Below are 21,803 nucleotides of genomic sequence, written 5' to 3' on the forward strand. Positions count from 1 at the left end.
ACAGAGATAGAGACAGCCAGCGAGAGAGGGAACACAAGCTGGGGGAGTGGGAGAGGAAGAAGCAGGCTCCTAGCAGAAAAGCCTGATGTGGGGCTCAATCCCAGAACACCAGGATCACGCCCTGAGCCGAAGGCAGACTCTCAACGACTGTGCCACCCAGGCGCCCCTGTAACAGGTGTTTTGAACCACTCAATTTACATTCTCACCTGGTTTTGTAACTCCCTCATTCTGTTCAACCTATACCTATCCATATTCTTAGGGCTTTTTTATTAAAAACATATATTCACAAAACTGGGTGAAAACAAAAACAAAAACAAAAGGAAGTGAAGTCCCTGCACTTTTAATTCATGAATCATAACAGTGAGGACAGAGCACAATGTAATAAATATGTATATGAAACAATATCCACAGACAGAGTGATATGAACTAATTATTGAGTACAAAAAGATAGAATTGTCATGGTGTGGGCAGTATTATAGAGCATGACCTGTGGACCACTTTGCACATTGGGTGAAATCCAGAATGAGGATTAGAGTGTGCCCACTGGGTTTGTAAAAGAGAGATCAATACCCAAAGGTCAAGAATATCAATAAAAGATGCCACATAGAGAAGGAAGAAAGGGACTAACCTCATCCCCTATCAGACCACATAGAATGAATTGGTAAAAAATGATGCAGGACGTACAGAAAAAATGTCTTCCATGCTTGATATAAAAATGCCCAACTTTTGTTGTTTGTGGACACTTCCTTTTGTGAAGTGTTCTTTAACCCATTTGTCAATTTTTGGGATATCTATATCTATACCTATATCTATATCCAAATATTTAAATATATTATTTGCCCATGGGAGGCTTAAGAATTGCCAATTCTGCATTTTGCAGAGGAAAGGTCACTGATCTGACCTACATGTGTTGGATCCATTCCTGGTATAATCAAGATGTAGGGGAGAGAAAGACAGGGGAATAACAACCCAGGAGAGGATGGTGTCTTATATTTGTGTGACTGTGGTGTGTAAGCAGTCCCCACAACAGGGTGCCAGGACTCATAAATCCCAAGGTGACACAACACAGGGAGCAGAACTCGATCAAGAGAGGCCACTAAGAATGAGATATGGTTCAATTCATGGGATGCCTTTGTAACACAATGAACGCAGAGGGAGAGGAAGTGTGGACAAGGAAGTCCCTGTGCCTTGAGGGTTCAGAGGTAGAAGAGAGGCCACTTCCCTCCTCAGCATGTCTGACAGTGTCTCTCCTCAGTCTCCCTCCTGCTCATTCCCCTTGCAGCACTGACTTTGTTTCTTTGAATTGAACCTTGGAAACAGGTATCTTCCTCGGGGCCTTTGCACTGGTCATTCCCTCTGCGGGGCACGCATTTCCCCCATAATCCTTGATCTGTTTCCATCTCTTACTTGTGATTTCTGTTCCAATGTCACCTTGTTCACAGAATTGGCCTAAATACCCATGAAAATAGCATGCCCTATTCACTCTCTGCTTTATCCCTATTTTCCTTTTCTTCATACCACCTGCCATGATCTGAAATGCTATTGATTTTCTTATTTGTTAATGTATTCTGTCTCCATTATTGAATGTTAGGGACTTTTTTTCTCTACCATCCTATATTCTCCTTGCCTAGATGATGGCAGGACTTGAGCAGGACTTAATTTGTATTTCTGGAATTTGATATAATTTTTATTTAAAAGTGTGGAATACATGGCCTTTTGCAAAAAAAAAGTTATTAGAATAAAAATATCATAACGATGTTGGTGCACGCGATCCCCTGAAATGGACCATATCCATGCACAAAATAGTACAATGAAAGGACTACAACATTGAAAATGTAGTATTTTAAATCTATGTGTAATACAAGTGTGTGTAAATTAATCATGCTATTTGCCTCTGTCCATGAAGTCACTCTACCACATGGAACCAGGCAATGATACACGAATTTCAGAATTTCTTCTTCTGGGACTATCAGAGGAACCAGAACTGCAGCCCCTCTTATCTGGGCTTTTCCTCTCCACGTACCTGATCACTGTGTTTGGAAACCTGCTCATCATCCTGGATGTCGGCTCAGATTCCCACCTCCAAACCCCCATGTACTTCTTCCTCCCCAACCTGTCCCTTGTAGACATTTGTTCCACCTCCACCACCGTCCCCGAGATGCTAATGAACATACAGACAGAGAGCAAAGTCATAACCTATGCTGGGTGCATTACTCAGATTTATTTTTTCATAGTCTTTGCCGTGTTGGACGTCTTTCTCCTGGCTGTGATGGCTTATGACCACTTTGTGGCCATCTGTCACCCCCTGCACTACATGGTCATTATGAACCCTCGGCTCTGTGGACTGCTTCTTCTGGTGTCCTGGGTCATCTGTATCCTGCATTCCTTGTTACAAAGTTTAATGGTGCTGCGGCTGTCCTTCTGTACAGAGGTGGAACTCCCCCACTTTTTCTGTGAACTCAATCAGATGATCCAACTTGCCTGTTCTGATACCTTTCTTAATAACATGGTGATGTATTTTGCATCTGTGCTTCTGGGTGGTGGGGCTTTTGCTGGGATTCTTTACTCTTATTCTAAGATTGTTTCCTCCATACGTGGAATATCGTCAGCTCAGGGCAAGTATAAAGCATTTTCCACCTGTACATCTCACCTCTCAGTTGTCTCATTTTATTGTACGATGCTTGGTGTGTACCTGAGCTCTGTTGCTACCCAGAGCTCCCACGCAAGTGCCGTGGCCTCGGTGATGTACACGGTGGTCACCCCCATGCTGAACCCCTTCATCTACAGCCTGAGGAACAGAGACATAAAGAGGGCTCTGAAAGCATTCTTTGTGACAGAGATGCAACGTGGCCAATTGTCATAGGACAGAACAAGTTCCGAACATTGCTTAATCTCAGTTTCCTGAGCAAAATTTTATTGGATAAATGTTTGTATTCAACTTCTAATGCTAATGTAGGATGACTGTGTTAGTGCTTAAGACACATTTATGCTCTGAAAAGTCACAGTGTCAAAAGTCTGAAATGGTTCTCATTGGGCTAAAAAGACGTCTGCAAGACTTGGTTCATTCTGGAAGCTACAGGGAAGAATTTATTTACTTTTTTATTCCAAGATAATAAAATAGTGCAAAAAAATTCTAAATGTATTTCTTACTATTAACAAATGCGTCACAATAAGGGACCAAATGACGGCTCTTAATTTACAAGTATGAAATTCCTAATCATTTGGCAAATCTCTCATAAAGCTGAGGAATGTCTTGTTCAAGTTTTTTGTTTGCTTGTTTTTTAAGATTTTATTTATTTGTCAGAGAAAGAGAGAGAACACTCACAAGTAGGGGGAGCGGCAGGAAAGGGAGAAGCAAACTCCACCCTGAGCAAGGAGCCTGATGTGGGACTTTATCCCAGAATCCTGGGAGCATGACCTGAGCCGAAGGCCGACCGACTGAGCCACCCAGGCATCCAAGGCTCAAGGATTATATCAAAACACTTAGTTCTCCTTGTTGAAAAGGAAAACAGTGATATTCTGTAGACAGCGGGGCTGTGTGTCCACTGCAAGCCAGCATTTTGGAGATCCAAGATATCTAATCCAGACAGATTGCTCAGTCCCAGACTTTGGAAAAAAGTTGAAGTCAGGGTTGGATAAGGTGCTGGAAGGTCCGACCTCTGGTAGCAGCAGAGCTCCTGAGGACAGGGTAATTGACTCTGGATTCACTTGGTTAGCTGGTCTGTTGGGAACACGGACTCTCCAGGAAACATTTCCTTTGTCCACACCAGTGTCCCATGGGGAAATCATGTGCTTAGGGGTTGGGGGAACAGGAGGGAGACGTGCCTCATGAACAGACAGAGGAAGCTCTAAATATCTCCTGTGTGGCAGTCCCTCTGCCTGTGCCACCTTGGGCTGGATGGGACCTGGGTTTTGCTTCTGGAGTCCTAAGCTTGGCCGGGAGACTGACAGCAGCCTCCTTCCTGCCGTCTTGTGTGGGGATGGAGTTTAGTCACCAACATCCCCACCCAGGAGGAATTCAGACTGCCACATGGAGACTCCTCCTTCAGAGTTCCCATGAAGGTGAGTCCAAGAGCCCGGCAAGTCCTGCAGGAAACAGTCTGACACAATCTAAGCCAGGGGCATTGACCTGAGGTCACCTGACAGCCAACAACCTAGCCCAGAACCCAGAGATCTCTATGGTTATTTGCTTGCCTGATGAGCTCATTAATGGAGTCATTGATGATGTTAAAGAACGAAGTGAACTTTGAGGTCAGCAGTACATGGGTGATTGCTGACAATGAAGTGAAGGGATGGGAGGCATAAAGTATTTCCAGTAAAAGTAGAACAAACCAGTGAGGGTTGGAATTAGAGTAGGAATATTAGGGCTGGAGGGATGTCCAGTGAAGTCAGGGCATTTCTTTTTTGTCTTTAAATTGGGGCATATTGGACTCTGTTTCCATACTGATGAGAAAGACCTAGACTGATTTATTGCTTGGAGATAGGACCTTACAACAGTAATTCATGAGACATACATTTGCACAGGGTCCCATGTACTCTGGGTATTCACATGAAAACAATGATCTGAGAATGAAAACTATATGAAGGAGCTTTTCTTTGCAATGATTTCATTACCCGGGGAGCTGAATATATTTATGGATTAGTTATTCCTTGGTTTTCTGTATTGTACACTGTCTCTACCAGGTCTTTCCATTTGTAAAGTGGAGTCAGGGGGATTTTATTCCTGTTGTGGATTGCATTCTTTCAAACAAGGAATTCGAGGAGGGTTTTGTGCTTGTTTTACCAACGTAGCTGTTTGCATCGAGTTCCAGTGTGTATGTATAGACGTGTATGTGGGGAATTGTGCTCATTAGTAGTGTGGGCTCAAATCTGTCCCTCGGTTGTATGGTGTTCCCTATATTGCTTTTTTATATTATCCATCCGGAAACATTGAGCTGTCTCTAATATTCTTCATTTGCCAGTCCTCGCAATAAACAAAAATGAAAATAAATGGCATTTTGTACATTGAGTGCTAAGAAATCACCTCGATACGTATTTCCTGCTTGTTTCTGCATCTCTGTTATTCCCCAGGGTCCTTTTGTCTCTGTGTGATGAGATCCATTTCTAACAGTTGCATCATCTTTGACCATCATCTCTTCTTTCCATTTGACTCAAGATTGCCTGTACCTTCATAAGCATATTTGATTCCATATAGCTTTATGTAAGACGAAATTATCACTTAAAGAGTGCCTGCTCCCCGATTGTAAAGATCATTCTCTCATATGTCTTTTATGCCAAGTCTTTGGTCATTTAATCTGGAATTAGTGACCCATCTTGATAGCACTGAATTATTATTTTATGTCTTCATATACATTAGTTTTAGATTCTCATGTAATTTTGTTTCACACAGTTGTTTTGGAACACTATACCCGGTGAAGTGTAGTAAGGAGGGCACATATTGCATGGAGCACTGGGTGTTATAAGCAAACAATGAATCATGGAACACTACATCAAAAACTAAAGATGTACTGTATGGTGACTAACATAACTTAATAAAAATTTAAAAAATATTCAGAGATCATTATATTAAATATCTGGTTCTCCACTGGAGGAAATATTGTTCCCCAGGGTGGTACTGAGGATTTTGGAGTCACATAGGAGGTGTCAGGAGAGGCCAGGGATGCTCTAAACATCCTACAAAGCCCAGGACACAGGCCACCACAGAGAACAGTCTGGACCAGAATGTCAATAGTGTCAATATTGACAATTTCTGAGCTGAAGAAAAAAAATTTTTTTTAAGATTTAATTTATTTATCTATTTAACAGACAGAGAGACAGCCAGCGAGAGAGGTAATACAAGCAGGGGGAGTGGGAGAGAGGAAGAAGCAAGCTCCTAGTGGAGGAGCCCGATGTGGTGCTGGATCCCAGGACCCTGGGATCATGCCCTGAGCCAGGGGCAGACACTTAAAAACTGAGCCACTCAGGCGCCCCAGAATATGTGTATTTTCATATTAATAGCTGTCTTTACATTGTTTTCCCAACATTGTAACAGTTCACGTTTCTGCCAGCAAAATTAGAGGAACTTCCTTTTGCTATCTTTTCAAAAATTCTAACCAAATCAACACTGGAGATCTTTACATTGTCTCATAGGCTGATGAGTGTGCAATAGATTTCTTGTTGTTTTCTTAAAGCAAGCAAATATTTATGTACTTGATCCCCAGGTTCATTGTTAGCTGCCTATTATTATTATATGTCCATAAACTCTATGCCTATTCTTCAGCTAGTGCTATTTCAATGCAGTTGACAGAATATTGTTTATTGACTTTTGGTTGGATATATTGTCCATAAAATGTTTTAAATTTTATGTAGATAAATATGTCTGTCCATGGGAAGCTTGCTAATTGGAATATCAGGTAGCATTTTATATTGTTTAGGGGAATGAACAGTGATCAGGACAGCCTGAGTTACTGCTGCTCCAGGTTCATCCTTCGGCCAGGGATGGGGAGTTATGGTAACAATACAGCCCAGGGGAGACAGTTAAGATGGCTGAGGAGTAGGGGACCCCTTTTTCAGCTGGTCCCCCGAGTCAAGCTGGATAGGTACCTGACCAGCCTAAATAACCATGGAATCAGCCTGAGACACAGGAAGATACATCTAGATCTCTACAAATGAACATCTCCAGCACTGAGTATTGAGGTATGAAGCGGGGAGCCGTGAAACCGCTCACAGATATTGGAAGATAAACGGAAGGGGGAGGGAGCCGCCACGTTCGGGCGCCGGGAAGCGGCAGCCACCTGGCGGGGGAGCAGGCGGACTCATGGACAGCACCCGCAAGAGAGCGGACTGAGACTGGTGAGCCGGGAGCGCACGCCACCAGGCATCTTGTGGAACAACGGAATCCTGGTGTGCTCACGGGATCCAGACTGAGACTGGGAGCTCCCGGAGCACACGCGGGGCGGCTGGCAGCTGGCGGGCCACCTGCACGGGGGAGCGGGCGGACTCGCGGTCGGCACCCACGAAACAGCAGACTGACCCTGAACTGGGTGCCTGCGCCACCAGGCTTCTCACAGAACTCCAGCATCCCGGTGTGCTCACGGGATCCAGACTGAGACTGGGAGATCTGGGAGTGCATGGGGGCAGCTGGCGGGCGTTAGAAACACCAAGGACAGAGACGCGCCGGCCCTGGAAGTGAGGGCAGGGACGCCGGGTGTGGGGCGCACATCCCGGGACGCTGCAGGGTTGAGCAGCACCAATAGAAACAGAGTTAACGTGGACAGAACATCAGTGGAGAACGGGCCGCAATCCCTCTGTTCTGTGACAGAGACTGAAATTCGGCCGCTGCTGCTCTGACTCTTAGAAGAGGCACAGCAGACCTCCAGATAGGCCGCCAGAGAACAAAAGCCTGGAAATACCGGCTCAGAGAGTGCCCATCCCCATCCCCCCTCGCAGGGGACACGGAGACTCTACCCAAACAGGGTTGCCTGAGTATCGGCGTGGCAGGACCCTCCCCCAGAACACAGAAGTCAGGATGAAAAATCAAGAACCCACAACCCGGGGCGCCTGGGTGGTGCAGTCATTGAGCGCCTGTCTCTGGCTTAGAGCATGATCCCGGCATTCCGGAAAGGACTCCCTCATCGGGCTCCTCCGCTGGGAGCCTGCTTCTTCCTCTCCCACTCCCCTGCTTCTGTTCCCATTCTTGCTGACTGTCTGTCTCTCTCTCTCTCAGATAAATAAATAAATAAATAAAATCTTTAAAGAAGAAGCCCACATTCCTAAGATCCCTATAAAACAAGGGGCACGACCTGGGACCCAGTCAATAATTTGGGCTCTGGACAACCCTACAACCTCTCCTCATGAGGATGACAAGAAGGAGAAGCCCCCCCCCCAGCAAAGAAAAGACAGTGAGTCTGTGGCCTCTGCCACAGAAATAATGGATATGGATGTAACCAAAGTATCAGAAATGGAATTCAGAGTAACGATGGTCAAAATGATGAGTAGAATTGAAAAAACTATTAACGAAAAGGTTACTGAGAATATAGAATCCCTAAGGACATAAATGAGAGTGAATCTGACAGAAATTAAAAATTCTATTAGCCAAATGCAGGCAAAACTAGAGGCTCTGAAGGCCAGGGTCACAGAAGCAGAGGAACGGGTTAGTGAATTGGAGGATGGGTTAATAGAGGAAAAAATGAAAATAGAAGATGGTCTTAAAAAAATCCACGCCCACGAATGTAGGTTACGGGAGATTACTGACTCAATGAGACGATCGAATGTTAGAATCATCGGCATCCCCGAGTGGGTGGAGAAAAACAGAGGTATAGAAGAGATATTTGAACAAATTGTAGCTGAAAAATTCCCTAATCTAGCAAGGGAAACAAACATTCGTATCCAAGAGGCAGAGAGGACCCCTCTCAAGCTCAACCACGGCAAACCTATGCCACGACACGTCATAGTGCATTTCGCAAATATTAGATCCAAGGATACAGTATTGAAAGCGGCCAGGGCAAAGAAATTTCTCACGTACCAAGGCAAAGGCATCAGAATTACATCAGACCTGTCTACACAGACCTGGAATGAGAGAATGGGTTGGGAGAGCATATTTAAAGCTCTTTCAGAGAAAAACATGCAGCCAAGGATCCTTTACCCAGCAAGGCTGTCATTCAGAATTGATGGGGAAATAAAGACATTTCAGAATCGTCAGTCACTAACCAATTTCGTAACCACGAAACCAGCTCTACAGAAGATATTATGGGGGATTCTATAAAAGTAAAAAGGCCCCAAGAGTGATACAGAACAGAAAGTCACAGCCAATACAAAAAATACTTTACTGGCAACATGGCATCAATAAAAGCATATCTCTCAGTACTCAGTCTTAATGTGAATGGCTTAAATTCTCCCAAAAATGACACAGGGTTGCAGATTGGATAAAAAGAAATGAGCCATCCATTTGCTGTCTACAAGAGACTCATATGGAACCCAAAGATGCATTCAGACTGAGAGTAAGGGGATGGAGTACCATCTTTCACACAAATGGACCTCAAAAGAAAGCTGGGGTAGCAATTCTCATATCAGATAAATTGGATTTTAAACTACAGACTATAGTTAGAGATGCAGAAGGGCACTATATTATTCTTAAGGGAAGTATTCAACAAGTGGATATGACAATTATAAATATATATGCCCCCAACAGGGGAGCAGCAAGATACACAAGGCAACTCTTTTTTTTTTTTTTTTTTTTTTTTTTTTTTTTTTAAAGATTTTATTTATTTATGTGACAGAGAGACAGCCAGCGAGAGAGGGAACACAGCAGGGGGAGTGGGAGAGGAAGAAGCAGGCTCATAGCGGAAGAGCCTGATGTGGGACTCGATCCCGGATCACCAGGATCACGCCCTGAGCCGAAGGCAGACGCTTTAACGACTGCGCTACCCAGGCGCCCCCACAAGGCAACTCTTAACCAGAATAAAGAGACATATAAATAAAAATACATTAATAGTAGGGGACCTCAACACTCCACTCTCAGAAATAGACAGAACACCCTGGCAAAAACTAAGCAAAGAATCAAAGGCTTTGAATGCCATACTTGATGAGTTGGACCTCATAGATATATTATAGAACACTACACCCCAGAACCAAAGAATACTCATTCTATTCTAATGCTCATGGAACATTCTCAAGAATAGACCATGTTCTGGGACACAAAACAGGTCTCAGCCGATACCAAAAGATTGAAATTATCCCCTGCATATTCTCAGACCACACCGGCACTGGAGGAGATAATGCTAAGTGAAATAAGTCACGCAGAGAAAGACAACTATCATATGATTTCTCTCATCTATGGAGCATAAGAACTAGGATGATCGGTAGGGGAAGAAAGGGATAAAGAAAGGGGGGGTAATCAGAAGGGGGAATGAAACATGAGAGACTATGGACTATGAGAAACAAACTGAGGGCTTCAGAGGGGAGGCGGGGGGAATGGGATAGACCGGTGATGGGTCGTAAGGAGGGCACGTATGCATGGTGCACTGGGTGTTATACGCAACTAATGAATCATCGAGCCTTTCATCGGATACCGGGGATGTACTGTATGTGACTAACATAATATAATAAAAAATCATTAAAAAAAAAGGTATTTACATTAAGAAAAAAACAGAATACAGCCCAGGGAGCAATGATGTGGGGTATGTCTAAGTGTGTGTGTGTGTCTGTCTGTCTGTCTGTGTGTCTGTGTATATATGTCTGTGTGTGTGTGCCTTGTGGAGTGAGACCAGTCTTCAGAGCAAGGGCACATAGTGTAATATATTTCTAGGTGACTCGTATAATACAGAGGCCTGAACTCCATCACCAGACCGTACTCAGGAGGGGCTCTATTTCCATTACAGGATACCTTCGCAAGTAGATTATAAAATACAAGAAGTATATAGCGTGGGTGAGTGACTCCTTTCTTCTTGAAGTTGAATCAGCAGAGAGACCACTACTTCTTTGAAATTGCCTGACACTATCTCTCATCACTCTCCTGCTTATTCCCCTTCCCACGCTTGCTTCCTTTTCTGGACTCAACAGCTCAAAGTAGTCGAATCCTCAGGGCCTCTGCAGACGCCATTCCCTCTGCCAGCACACACTTCCCCAGACATGACTGCAGATCTTGCCCTCACTTCCCTGGGGCCTCTGTTCAAATGCCACCTTGTTTGCTGGTCTTGTCTGAAAACCAATTACAAAATAACACTCATATCGGCTCTCTCCTTGATATATACTCTTGTTTTCTTCATAGCGCTTGTCAACTGCTAATGTATTATTATTATTTTATTTGTTTCTGCTCTCTCTCCACAATTGGATTACAGTGGGTTTTGGTTTTCAGGATCCTGTACTGATTGCCTAGACTTTGCCTGGACATGTTTGACACTCAGTCATATTCCTCAAATGCACAAAAGATGTTCTTAATAAAACAGTAGAACGCAGGAGCTGTGTGGGGGAAGGTGGGGAATGAGACCCAATGCCTAATCAGAGATGGGATGGGAGGGAATCTCTTCAAGGGGGACAATCCCTACACAAAATACTTAAATTATTTTTTTGACTATAAAATATAAATTGTGGCATTTGTGCCAATTGAGAAATGCTCCTCATGAAAAATTAATGATGTCTTTTTCCTCTTTGCTGATAGTCGTACAACCATGTGCAATTAGGCAATGATACAAGGATGTCAGAATTCCTTCTTCTGGAATTTTCAGAGGGACCAGAACTGCAGCCCCTCAGATTTGTTCTTTTCCTCTCCGTGTACCTGATCACTGTGTTTGGAAACCTGCTCCTCATCCTGTCCATCGGCTCAGACTCCCACCTCCACACCCCCATGTCCTTCTTCCCGGCCAACCTGTCCTTTGTAGACATCTGTTTAACCTCCACCACCGTCCCCAAGATGCTGTGGAACATCCAGACTCAGGGACAAGTCATAACCTTAGCAGACTGCATCACCCAGATGTACATTTTCATAATATTTTCAGGACTGGACAACTTTCTCCTGGATGTGATGGCTTATGACAGTTTTGTGGCCATCTGTCATCCCCAGCACCACACGGTCATCATGAACCTCTCGCTCTGTGAACTGTTGGTTCTGATGTCCTGGATCATAAGTCTCCTGCATTCCTTCTTATAAACCTTAATGGTGTTGCAGCTGTCCTTCTGTCCAGAGGTGGAACTCCCCCACTTTTTCTGTGAACTCAATCAGATGATCCAACTTGCCTGCTCTGATACCTTTCTTAATAACATTGTGATGTATTTTGCAGCTATGTTGCTGGGGGTGCTCCCCTGGCTGGGGTCCTTTACTCTTACGCTAAGATAGTTTCCTCCATCCTTTGGGATCTCATCAGCTCAAGGCAAGTATAAAGCATTTTCCACCTGTGCATCTCACCTCTCAGTTGTCTCCTTATTTTATTTTATGAGCCTGGGAGTGTACCTTAGCTCTGCTGCTACCCAGAGCTCCCACGCAAGTGCAGTGGCCTCGGTGATGTACACGGTGGTCACCCCCATGCTGAACCCCTTCATTTACAGCCTGAGGAACAGAGACATGAAGGGGGCTCTGAAAGGAATCATTGGGGTTCCAGTTATGTAAGGGCCAATGGTCCTGGGGCTGAAGAAGTGCCCATGATTGCAGGACTCGGAGCCTCAGAGCCAGGAACTGGCATTCTTTGATCAGGCTATGGAAGTAGAATCGGCTCCTTCTACTCATTTCCTGGAACTTCCATTTGTTTCAATTCGATTTCTCTATACATTTAAGTAACATACTTTATTAAGCTTTTGCTCTGTCTGATAAACTTCAGTAGTGCAGTAATCATGAATTCGGTCCCCAATTATCAGTAAAAATGCTTAGAATGGGAAGAAGCAGATTTTTATGATTTCTCAGTTCTGGTTGCTTTTATAATTGTATCTCTTCTCTAGGACTGTGTAACTAGCCATTCTGAAAGCGAGTCTTCATTTAACGCCTCTATAGTGGAATGAAATTGTATGATGGGGAGTTGTTCCGACCTATTCTGCACTAATTATCAGTGTCTACATTGCGTTTCTAAAAGTCATCCACTATGTTGTATGGAGATATAGTTCCTTTCTTGCTTCATCTAATACATGATATTTATTTCATTTATATATGTAGGTTAATTGTACAGTTTATGAAAAAATAATTTACCAAATGTAAATTGCCTTATTGAATTTGGCTATTTCTATATACATATGTGAGACTTTGCCTTCCTCCCAGGTATAAGACATTTCTCCCACCCTTGTTAGGTGTGACTCAGCTACATATGCCCTTGATTTGACATAACTCACACACCATTAGAATTTAAATTCTAACTAATTTATTGGAGTATAATTACATGCAGTAAGCTGCACATATGTTAAGTGTACAATTTTTTTTTTGCATTAAACGAATCATGCTTGAATTAGGCATGCATCCTTTTGTAAGAACCTGAGAAGATGCTCAGGATGTTTTTTCTGCATTTTTATGGTCTTGTTAAAAATGTAATTCACCTGAACATCGTTTCCTTATTTCTTTGTGTGTGTGTGTGTCTGTTCAGTTAGCCAACATAGAGTAGTACCTAATTAGTTTTTGATGAAGTGCTCAACGATACATTAGTTGTGTATTATACGCAGTGCTCATCACGACACATGCCCTCCTTAACTCCCATCAGCCAGCGATCTCATCTCCCACCCCCCCCTTCTGTAACCCCCAATTTATTTCCCGAAGTCCAGAGGCTTTCATGGTTTGTCTCACTCTCTGATTTCTTCCCATTCAGTTTTCCTTCCCTTCCCCCACGGTCCATTTCCTTATTTCTGAAGGGAATGCAGAACTTGAAATGATTGTTGTGAGGGAAAAAAATGTTGGATACACTTTGTTGAGTCCAATGACAATATTTGAGAATGAGGAGCATGTGTATGTATGTGAGTGTGTGTGCTTGTGCACATCTTTCATTCAAATAAACATGTTCATACACATATGTGTGCACTCATACACACTTGTTCATACTCCCTTCCATTATGTTGAAAGAAAACTTAAAACCTGCATAATATTGCAATGAAAAGAAATATTTGCATGAATGTGAAATAGAAAGAATGTATACATTTTGACATAAAGATTAAAAGTAAAGTGAGATCAGTAGGAGAAGGAAGGGAAGGATTAAAGTGGGGTTAAAGAGAAGGGGGAATGAACCACGAGAGGCTATGGACTCTGGGACACAAACTGAGGGCTTCAGAGGGGAGGGGGTGGGGGACTGGGATAGGCCGGTGATGGGTATTAAGGAGGGCACATATTGCATGGTGCACTGGGTGTTATACGCAACTAATGAATCATGGAACATTACGTCAAGAACTAAGGATGTACTGTATGGTGACTAACATGACATAATAAAATTATTATTAAAAAAAAAGAAGTTCAACAGAAAAATAAAATAAAAAGTAAAAGTAGAGTGAGCGACTTAATGTCAAAGAAATTTTAGGGTAAGGCATCTAAATGGTGCAGTCAGTCAAGCACCAGACTTTAGGTTTGTGCTCAGGTCAAGATGTCAGGGTCTTGGGATCTAGCCCCACATCAGTCTACACGCTCAGTGAGGAGTCTGCTTGTGTGCTCCTCTCTCTCCCTCTATCTCTCTCTCTCACCTTCTATCTACCCCTCTCAATCTCTCTCAAATAAATAAATTAATAAATAAATCTTCAAAAAAATTTTAAGGTTGACTTAATTTAAACCATGAATTACTTTTATCTGAATGCCTCAAAGTCCTCAAAATCAGAACCATAGTCACACCTATATAGTGGGAAATTCTCTGTACCATCGAATGCGGCCAAATTTCTCCAAATTAACTCCAGTTTCTCATTTTAATGTGTGATGTCAACACAAAATGCCTTGGACCAAGGGAACGATTTGAGAGGCTCAAACTCAATTCCTATGAACAATATCTTATTGCCTAAATATGGGATAGATTCCTTCCACTGTTGTAACAAATATCCACACCAGTGTCTCAAAACAAATAATTCTCTGAAAGTTCTGGGATCAGAAGCATGAAAGGGGTTTTGGAAAATAATGATGTCTGTGAACCTTGAACCTTCTGAATGCTCTGAGGAGAACATCCCCTTTCCTGCTCCAGTGTCCCCTTTCTTGCCACCACATTCCTTGGCTCATGGCCTTTCCTCCACCTGTGAAACCAGCACAATAGTTGTTTCAAATGTCTCTCTGACTCCATTCTTCTTCCTCACTCTTCTTAGTACTAGCCCAACTAGGATAATCCACGCTTATCTTCTTACTGTAGGATAATGACTAGTAGCTTTAGTCCATCTGCTATCTTAATTACCCTACTGAGTAAGCTAACATTTTCAAACGTTCTCCAGGATGACGTCTTTTGGAGGCCCTTCCTGTGCCTACCATAAAATCTCCTCAGTATGTATTATTTGATATCCCCTGAGAGCCCTTCTACTTAAAAAATTGAGCACAGATTTTTTTCCCCACCCAAAGAGTGAGTGAAAAACAATTCTTTCAATAATATGTGCAAGGAGGATTCCTGGTGGAGAAGACCTAAAACTACTTACATGTGACTCTAACACAGGACCACAGCGTTGCTCTCAAACTGTTCTCCAAGACCAGGACCTGCAGAATCAACACCTCCTGGGAGCTGACTAGAAATGCAGATTCTCTAGTGGTGCCTGGGGGTGTGGTGCTCACTCAGATAAGTGTCCACTTGTGGATTTGGCTCAGGTCCTGATCTTAGAATCATGAGATTGAGCCTCATGTCAGGCTCCATGCTCAGCTCAGAGTCTGCTTGACATTCTCTCTTTCCCTCTTCCTCTGCCCCTTCCCCACTTCTCAATAGATAGATATATAGATGATACATCGATAGATATAAATAAATAAATAAATAAATAAATAAATAAATAAATAAATAAATAAAATCTTGTAAAGAATGCATAGTCTCTGGGCCCACTGGAGACCTGATGAGCCAGATATCACATTTTAACTGCAAACTTTGGTGATTTGTATGCACCTTGAAGGTAGAGAAGACCTGATCTAGAATCCTGTTTCTTACGTTCGCCCTGTTGGCACTAGAACTGGATAATTCCATTTGCTAGGTGCTGCGCTATGGGTTACAGGTGTTTGGCAGAAGCCCTTTAGACATGGCCAAATATCCGCAGTTCAGAACCACCATACCATTGGATGTTTTTTCCTGCTTTGTCAAAGATTAGTTGACCTTAGAGCTGAGGATCCATATCTGGGGCCTTTATTCTGTCCCATTGATCTATGTGTCTGTTTCTGTGCCAGTACCTTGCTGTCTTGATGATCATAGCTTTGTAATATGGCTTAAACTCAGGCATTGTGATGCCCCACACTTTGGTTTTCTTTTTCAACATTCCCCTGGCAATTTGGGATCTTTTCTGGTTCCATACAAATTTTAGGATTGTTTCTTCCAGCTCTGTGAAAAATTTCCATGGTATTTTGATAGGGATTGTATTGCAAGTGTAAATAGCTCCAGGCATCATAGACATTTTAACAATGTTAATTTTTGCAATCCATGAGCATGGAATGTGTTTTCATCCCTTTGTGTCTTCCTCCATTTCATTCATAAGTGTACTGTGGTTTCCGGAGTATAGGTCCTTTACCTCTTTGGTTAGGTTTATTCCTAGGTATCTTACAGTTTTTGGTGCTATTATAAATGAGATTGATTCCTTAATTTCTCTTTCTTCAGTCACATTGTTAGTGTAAAGAAGAGCAACTTATTTCTGTGCACTGATTTTGTATCCTACCACGTTACTGAATTGCTGTATGAGATCTAATAACGTGGGAGTTGAGTCTTTTGGGTTTTCCACATAAAGTATCATGGCATCTGCGGAGAGAGAGAGTTTGACTTCTTCTTTGACAGTCTGAGTGCCTTTTACTTCCTTTTGTTGTCTGATTACTGAGGCTAGGATTTCTAGTACTAAGTTGAACAATAATGGTGAGAGTGGGCATCCCTGTCATGTTTCTGATGTTATGGGAAAAGCTCTCAGTTTTTCCCCATTGAGAATAATATTCGCTGTGGGCTTTTCATATATGATTTTTATGATATTGAGGTAGGTTCCCTCTATGCCTACACTTTGAAGTGTTTTAATCAGGAAAGGATGATGTATTTTGTCAAATGCTGCATCTGCATCGATTGAAAAAATACAGTCTCTTCAATAAATGGTGCTGGGGAAACTGGACAACCACATGCAGAAGAATGAGACTCGACCATTCTCTTACACCATACACAAAGATAAATGCTAAATGGATGAAAGACCTCATTGTGAGACAGGAATCCATCAGAATCCTAGAGAACATAGGCAGTAACCTCTTTGACAATGGCCACAGCAACTTCTTTCAAAAACCATCTCTGAAGGCAAGGGGAGCAAATGCAAAAATGAACTATTGAGACTTCATCAAGATAAAAATCTTTAGTATGGCAAAGGAAATGTTCAACTAAACTAACTGACAATCCACAGGATGGGAGCAGATATTTGCAAATGACATTTCAGATAAAGGGCTGATATCCAACATCTATAATGAGCTTATAAAACTCAACACCCAAAAAAACCCAAAGAATCCAGTCAATAAATGGGCAAAAGACATGAACAGACACTTCTCCACAGAAGATATACAAATGGCTAGCAGGCATATGAAAAAAATGTACAACATCACAAGCCATTAGGGAAATACAAATCAAAACCACAATGCAATACTACCTTACACCAGTTAGAATGGCAAAAATTAACAAGACAGGAAACAACAAGTGTTGGCAAGGATGTGGAGAATGAGGAACACTCTGACTCTGTTGTACAGAATGCAACTGGTACAGCCACTCTAGAAAACAGTATGGAGGTTCCTCAGGATGGTAAAAGTAGAGCTACCCTATAACCCAGAAATTGCACTGCTAGGTATTTACCCCAAAGATACAGATGTAGTGAAAAGAAGGGGCACATGCACCCAAGTGTTCATAGCAGGAATGTCCACAATAGCTAAATTGTGGAAGGAGCCAAGAAGTCCTTCAACAGATGAATGGAAAAAGAAGATGTGGCTCATATATACCATGGAATATTACTCAGATATCAGAAAGAATGAATACCCACCATTTGCATCGACATGGATGGAAATGGAGGGTATTATGCTAAGTGAAATAAGTCAATCAGAGAAAAACAATTATCATTTGTTTTCAGTCATATGTGAAACATAAGGAATAGAGAGGAAGACCACAGGGGAAGGGATGGAAAACTGAAGGGGGGGAATCAAAACGGGAAGTGAAGCAGGAGTGACTATGGACTGTGGGAAACAAACTGAGGGTTTCGGAGATGTGGGAGTCTTGGGATGGGGTAGCAAAGTGATGGGCATTAAGGAGGACAGGGGTTGTGATGAGCACTGGATGTACAACTAATGAATCATTGAACACTACATCAAAAACTAATGATATAATATACAGTGGCAATTGAACATAATAAAAAATAAATACATACATACAAATAAATAAACACCTCCTTGTTTCATTGATCTGTTCTACTGTTTTATTTTTAAATTTCTATATCATTGATTTCTGCTCTACTCTTTTTTATTTCTCTTCTCCTGGTGGATTCAATCTTTTCTGCTGTTCTTTACCTACTTTTTTTTTTTAAAGATTTTATTTATTTATTTGACAGAGACAGCCAGCGAGAGAGGGAACACAAGCAGGGGGAGTGGGAGAAGAAGAAGCAGGCTCATAGCGGAGGAGCCTGATGTGGGGCTCGATCCCAGAACGCCAGGATCATGCCCTGAGCCGAAGGCAGACGCCCAACCGCTGTGCCACCCAGGCGCCCCTGTTCTTTACCTACTCTTTTACATGTGAGGTTAGATTGTGTCATGGATTGGAAGAACAAATAGTGTTAAAATATCTATGCTACCCAAAGCAATCTACAGTCAATGAAATCCCTATAACAAAAAAAAATGAAAAGAAAGAAAGAAAGAAAAAGAAAGAAAGAAAGAAAGAAAGAAAGAAAGAAAGAAAGAAAAGATTCATTTTAGAAAATGATTCACTTTTTGCATTCCATTTCAACAATGGATCAGAAGCTCTAGAGAGACTTTAATATTATTTTTACACTTACTATTATATTTCAACACAAATGCCTTAACCCATGAAAAGAGAAATCAGTTAATTGAGAGATTAAAATTCACTTTCCCCAAAATAATTTTATTGGATAAATGTCTATAATTCATTCCTATTTCTGCTGTAACGAATTACTACACTAGAGGCATCAAAGAAACAGATTTATGCTCTTACTGTTTTCGAGGTCAGAAGACTGAAGTAAGACTCAGGGGGCTAAAATCAAGATGTCTGTGGGGCCAGGATCCTTCTGGATGCTCCAGGAAAGACTCTTTTCTTTCTTATTGTAGTTTCTAATGACAAGCATTCTTTGGCTCACTGCCTTTCTCCATCTTCAAAGACAGCAATGTGGCATCTTCACATCTCTCCCTGATCCAACTATTCTGCCCTCCTAAGCCACATTCAGAGAACAAGGGTGATTATGTTAGTTCCACGTGCATGATCTTGGCCTGTCTTGGTTTAAGGTCAGCTGATTAGCAGCCTTATTTCATTTGCAACCTGAATCTCCCTCATAATATACAAAATAACATATCCCAAGTTTCCATGAACTACAACTTGGACCAGTTAAAGAGGTTCTTATTCTGCCTACAAGAAAGTCTTTTCTAAAAGTATTTTATGTGGTTCCCATCAAGGGTCCATATATAAAAGAAATAAACACAGAATTTATCACAGCCCCTAGAATGACTGGAAACACTTGTTATCCAAAATTTTATGCAGATATGATGTTTTTTGTGAAGAAGACTTACAACCTTTACTCTTTACCTTTTCACTGGACGATAGCCTTGCGACTCAAAGAGTGGTCCACAGACCAGGACGTGCAGCACCAACATCACTCAGGAGCTTCTTAGAGATGCTGAACTCCTGGGCCCACCAGCACCTGCTAAAGCAGAATGTGCATTTAACCTAGAATCCTAGGTGATTCCTATGTAATGTGAAGTTGGAAAAGTGCTGATCTAGATTGTTTTCTCACACTCTTAATTTGACCTTTGAGGCAGGGTCATTATTTGTGTTGGGAGCTGTCCTGCTCATTGGAAGTGTTTAGCAGTGTCCCTCGGACATTGTCAGATTTGCCCAGGGGAAAAGAACCACCTCTGGTTGGGACCACTGGCACAGAGGTTGAAAACTGGGAGCAATCTGACGGAATGCAATCAGCACCCATCTCTTTCTACAATGATAACTTTGAGAAGCTCACTAAATTCTTCAAGCCCCATTTCTCCATGGGGAAAGAAGTTCACATTAGTGTTTCCTCACAGAATGGACTTGTATGAAAATTAAATCAGGCAATTCCTATTAGGTGCTAAACTCAGATTATACTGCCTAAAATACCTCAACATATATCTTACAATTAACAATAGTTTTATAATTACATTTTCATACCTCTTAACTTGTGATAGAATTGTGAAATTCCTAATTGTTTTGGCAAAATTGTCATGAAGCCAAAGAGTGTAGAGCCCAGGGGATTATATTTTTGTTTGTGTGTGTGTTTCTTTTTTTAAATTTTTATTATGTTATGTTAGTCACCATACAGTACATCATAGTTTTTGATGTAGTGTTCCATGATTCATTGTTTGCATATAACACCCAGTGCTCCATGCAATATGTGCCCTCCCTAATAGCCATCCCTAGCCTTGCCCAATCCCTCCCTCCATGAACCCCTAAGTTTGTTTCCCAGAGTCCATAGTCTTTCATGGTTCATTCTCCCTTCTGTTTACTCCCCCTTCATTCTTTCTTTCCTTCTCCTACTGATCTCCCTGCTATTCCTTATGTTCCACAAATGAGTGAAACCATATGATAATTGTCTTTCTCTGCTTGACTTATTTCACTTAGCATAATCTCCTCCAGACCCATCCATGTTGCTGCAAATGTTGGGTAATCATTTTTTTTTTCTGATGGCTGAGTAATATTTCATTGTATATATGGACCACATCTTCTTTTTCCATTCCTCTGTTGAAGGGCATCTCGGCTCCTTCCACAGTTTAGCTATTGTGGACAATGCTGCTATGAACATTGGGGAGCATATGGCCCTTCTCTTCACTATGTCTATATCTTTATGGTAAATACCCAGCAGTGCAATTGTTAGGTCATAGGATAGCTCTATTTTTAACTTTTTGAAGGATCTCCACACTGTTTTCCGTAGTAGCTGTAACAACTTGCATTCCCACTAACAGTGTAAGACGGTTCCCATTTCTCCACATCCTCTCCAACATTTGTTGTTTCTTGCCTTGTAAATTTTTGCTGTTCTAACTGGTGTAAGGTGGTATCTCAATGTGGTTTATTTGATTATTTGTTTCTTGTGTATTGAGTTTGAGAAGTTCTTTACAGGTCTTGGATACCAGCTTTTTATCTGTAGTTTCATTTGCAAATATCTTCTCCCATTCTGTTCAAAATACCAATGACATTTTTCAAAGAAGTGGAACAAACAATCTTAAAATTTGCGTGGACCCAGAAAAGACACTGAATCGCCAAGGAAATGTTGAAAAAAAAAAAAAAAGCTGGAGTCATCACTTTGCCTGATTTCAAGCTATGCTACAAAGCCGTGATCACCAAGACAGCATGGTACTGGCACAAAAACAGACACATAGACCAATGGAACAGAATAGAGACTCCAGAAATGGACCCTCGACTTATGGTCAACTAATCTTTGACACAGCAAGAAAAAACATCCAGTGGAAAAAAGACAGTCTCTTCAATAAATGGTGCTGGGAAAATTGGACAGTTATATGCAAAAGAATGAAACTGACTATTTTCTCACACCACACACAAAGATAAACTCCAAATGGATGAAAGACCTTGATGTGAGACAGGAATCCATCAAAAACAGAGGAGAACATAGGCTGTAACCTCATCGACATCAGTCATACCAACTTCTTGACACGTCTCCAAAGGCGAGGGAAACAAAAGGAAAAAATGAACATTTGGGACTTCACCAAGATAAAAAGTTTCTGCACAGCAAAGGAAACAGTCATCAAAGCAAAGAGGCAACCCAGGGGTTTATATTAAAAGACAAACTTATATTCCTTGTTGAAAAGGAGAAAAGTAATTCTAGAGATTACAGGGGTCCTGTCTCCACCACAAGTAAGTCACTGCTTTGAAGAACCTGAGGGACTTAGTCATGATCTATTCCTCAGTCTTAAACAGGAGACAATAGTCACTCAAGAGTGGGGTAAGGTGCTGGTAATTTAAATCTCTGAAAGGCAGAAGAAGTCATAGAAA

General features: G+C 41.8%; 1 protein-coding gene across 1 annotated transcript; it reads left to right on the top strand.

Annotated features, from left to right (window-relative positions):
* The first annotated feature begins 1,918 nt into the window (after window positions 1-1,918).
* Window positions 1,919-2,863, top strand: LOC123796718 (olfactory receptor-like protein OLF4). The gene has a single exon (XM_045804221.2). The coding sequence runs from the start codon at window positions 1,919-1,921 to the stop codon at window positions 2,861-2,863; it is 945 nt and encodes a 314-aa protein (XP_045660177.2).
* The last annotated feature ends 18,940 nt before the right edge of the window (window positions 2,864-21,803 follow it).

The sequence above is a fragment of the Ursus americanus genome, chromosome 14 (assembly GCF_024610735.1).
Source record: "Ursus americanus isolate L20-20 chromosome 14, mUrsAme1.1.p, whole genome shotgun sequence".
In the NCBI taxonomy this organism is placed as follows: Eukaryota; Metazoa; Chordata; class Mammalia; order Carnivora; family Ursidae; genus Ursus; species Ursus americanus.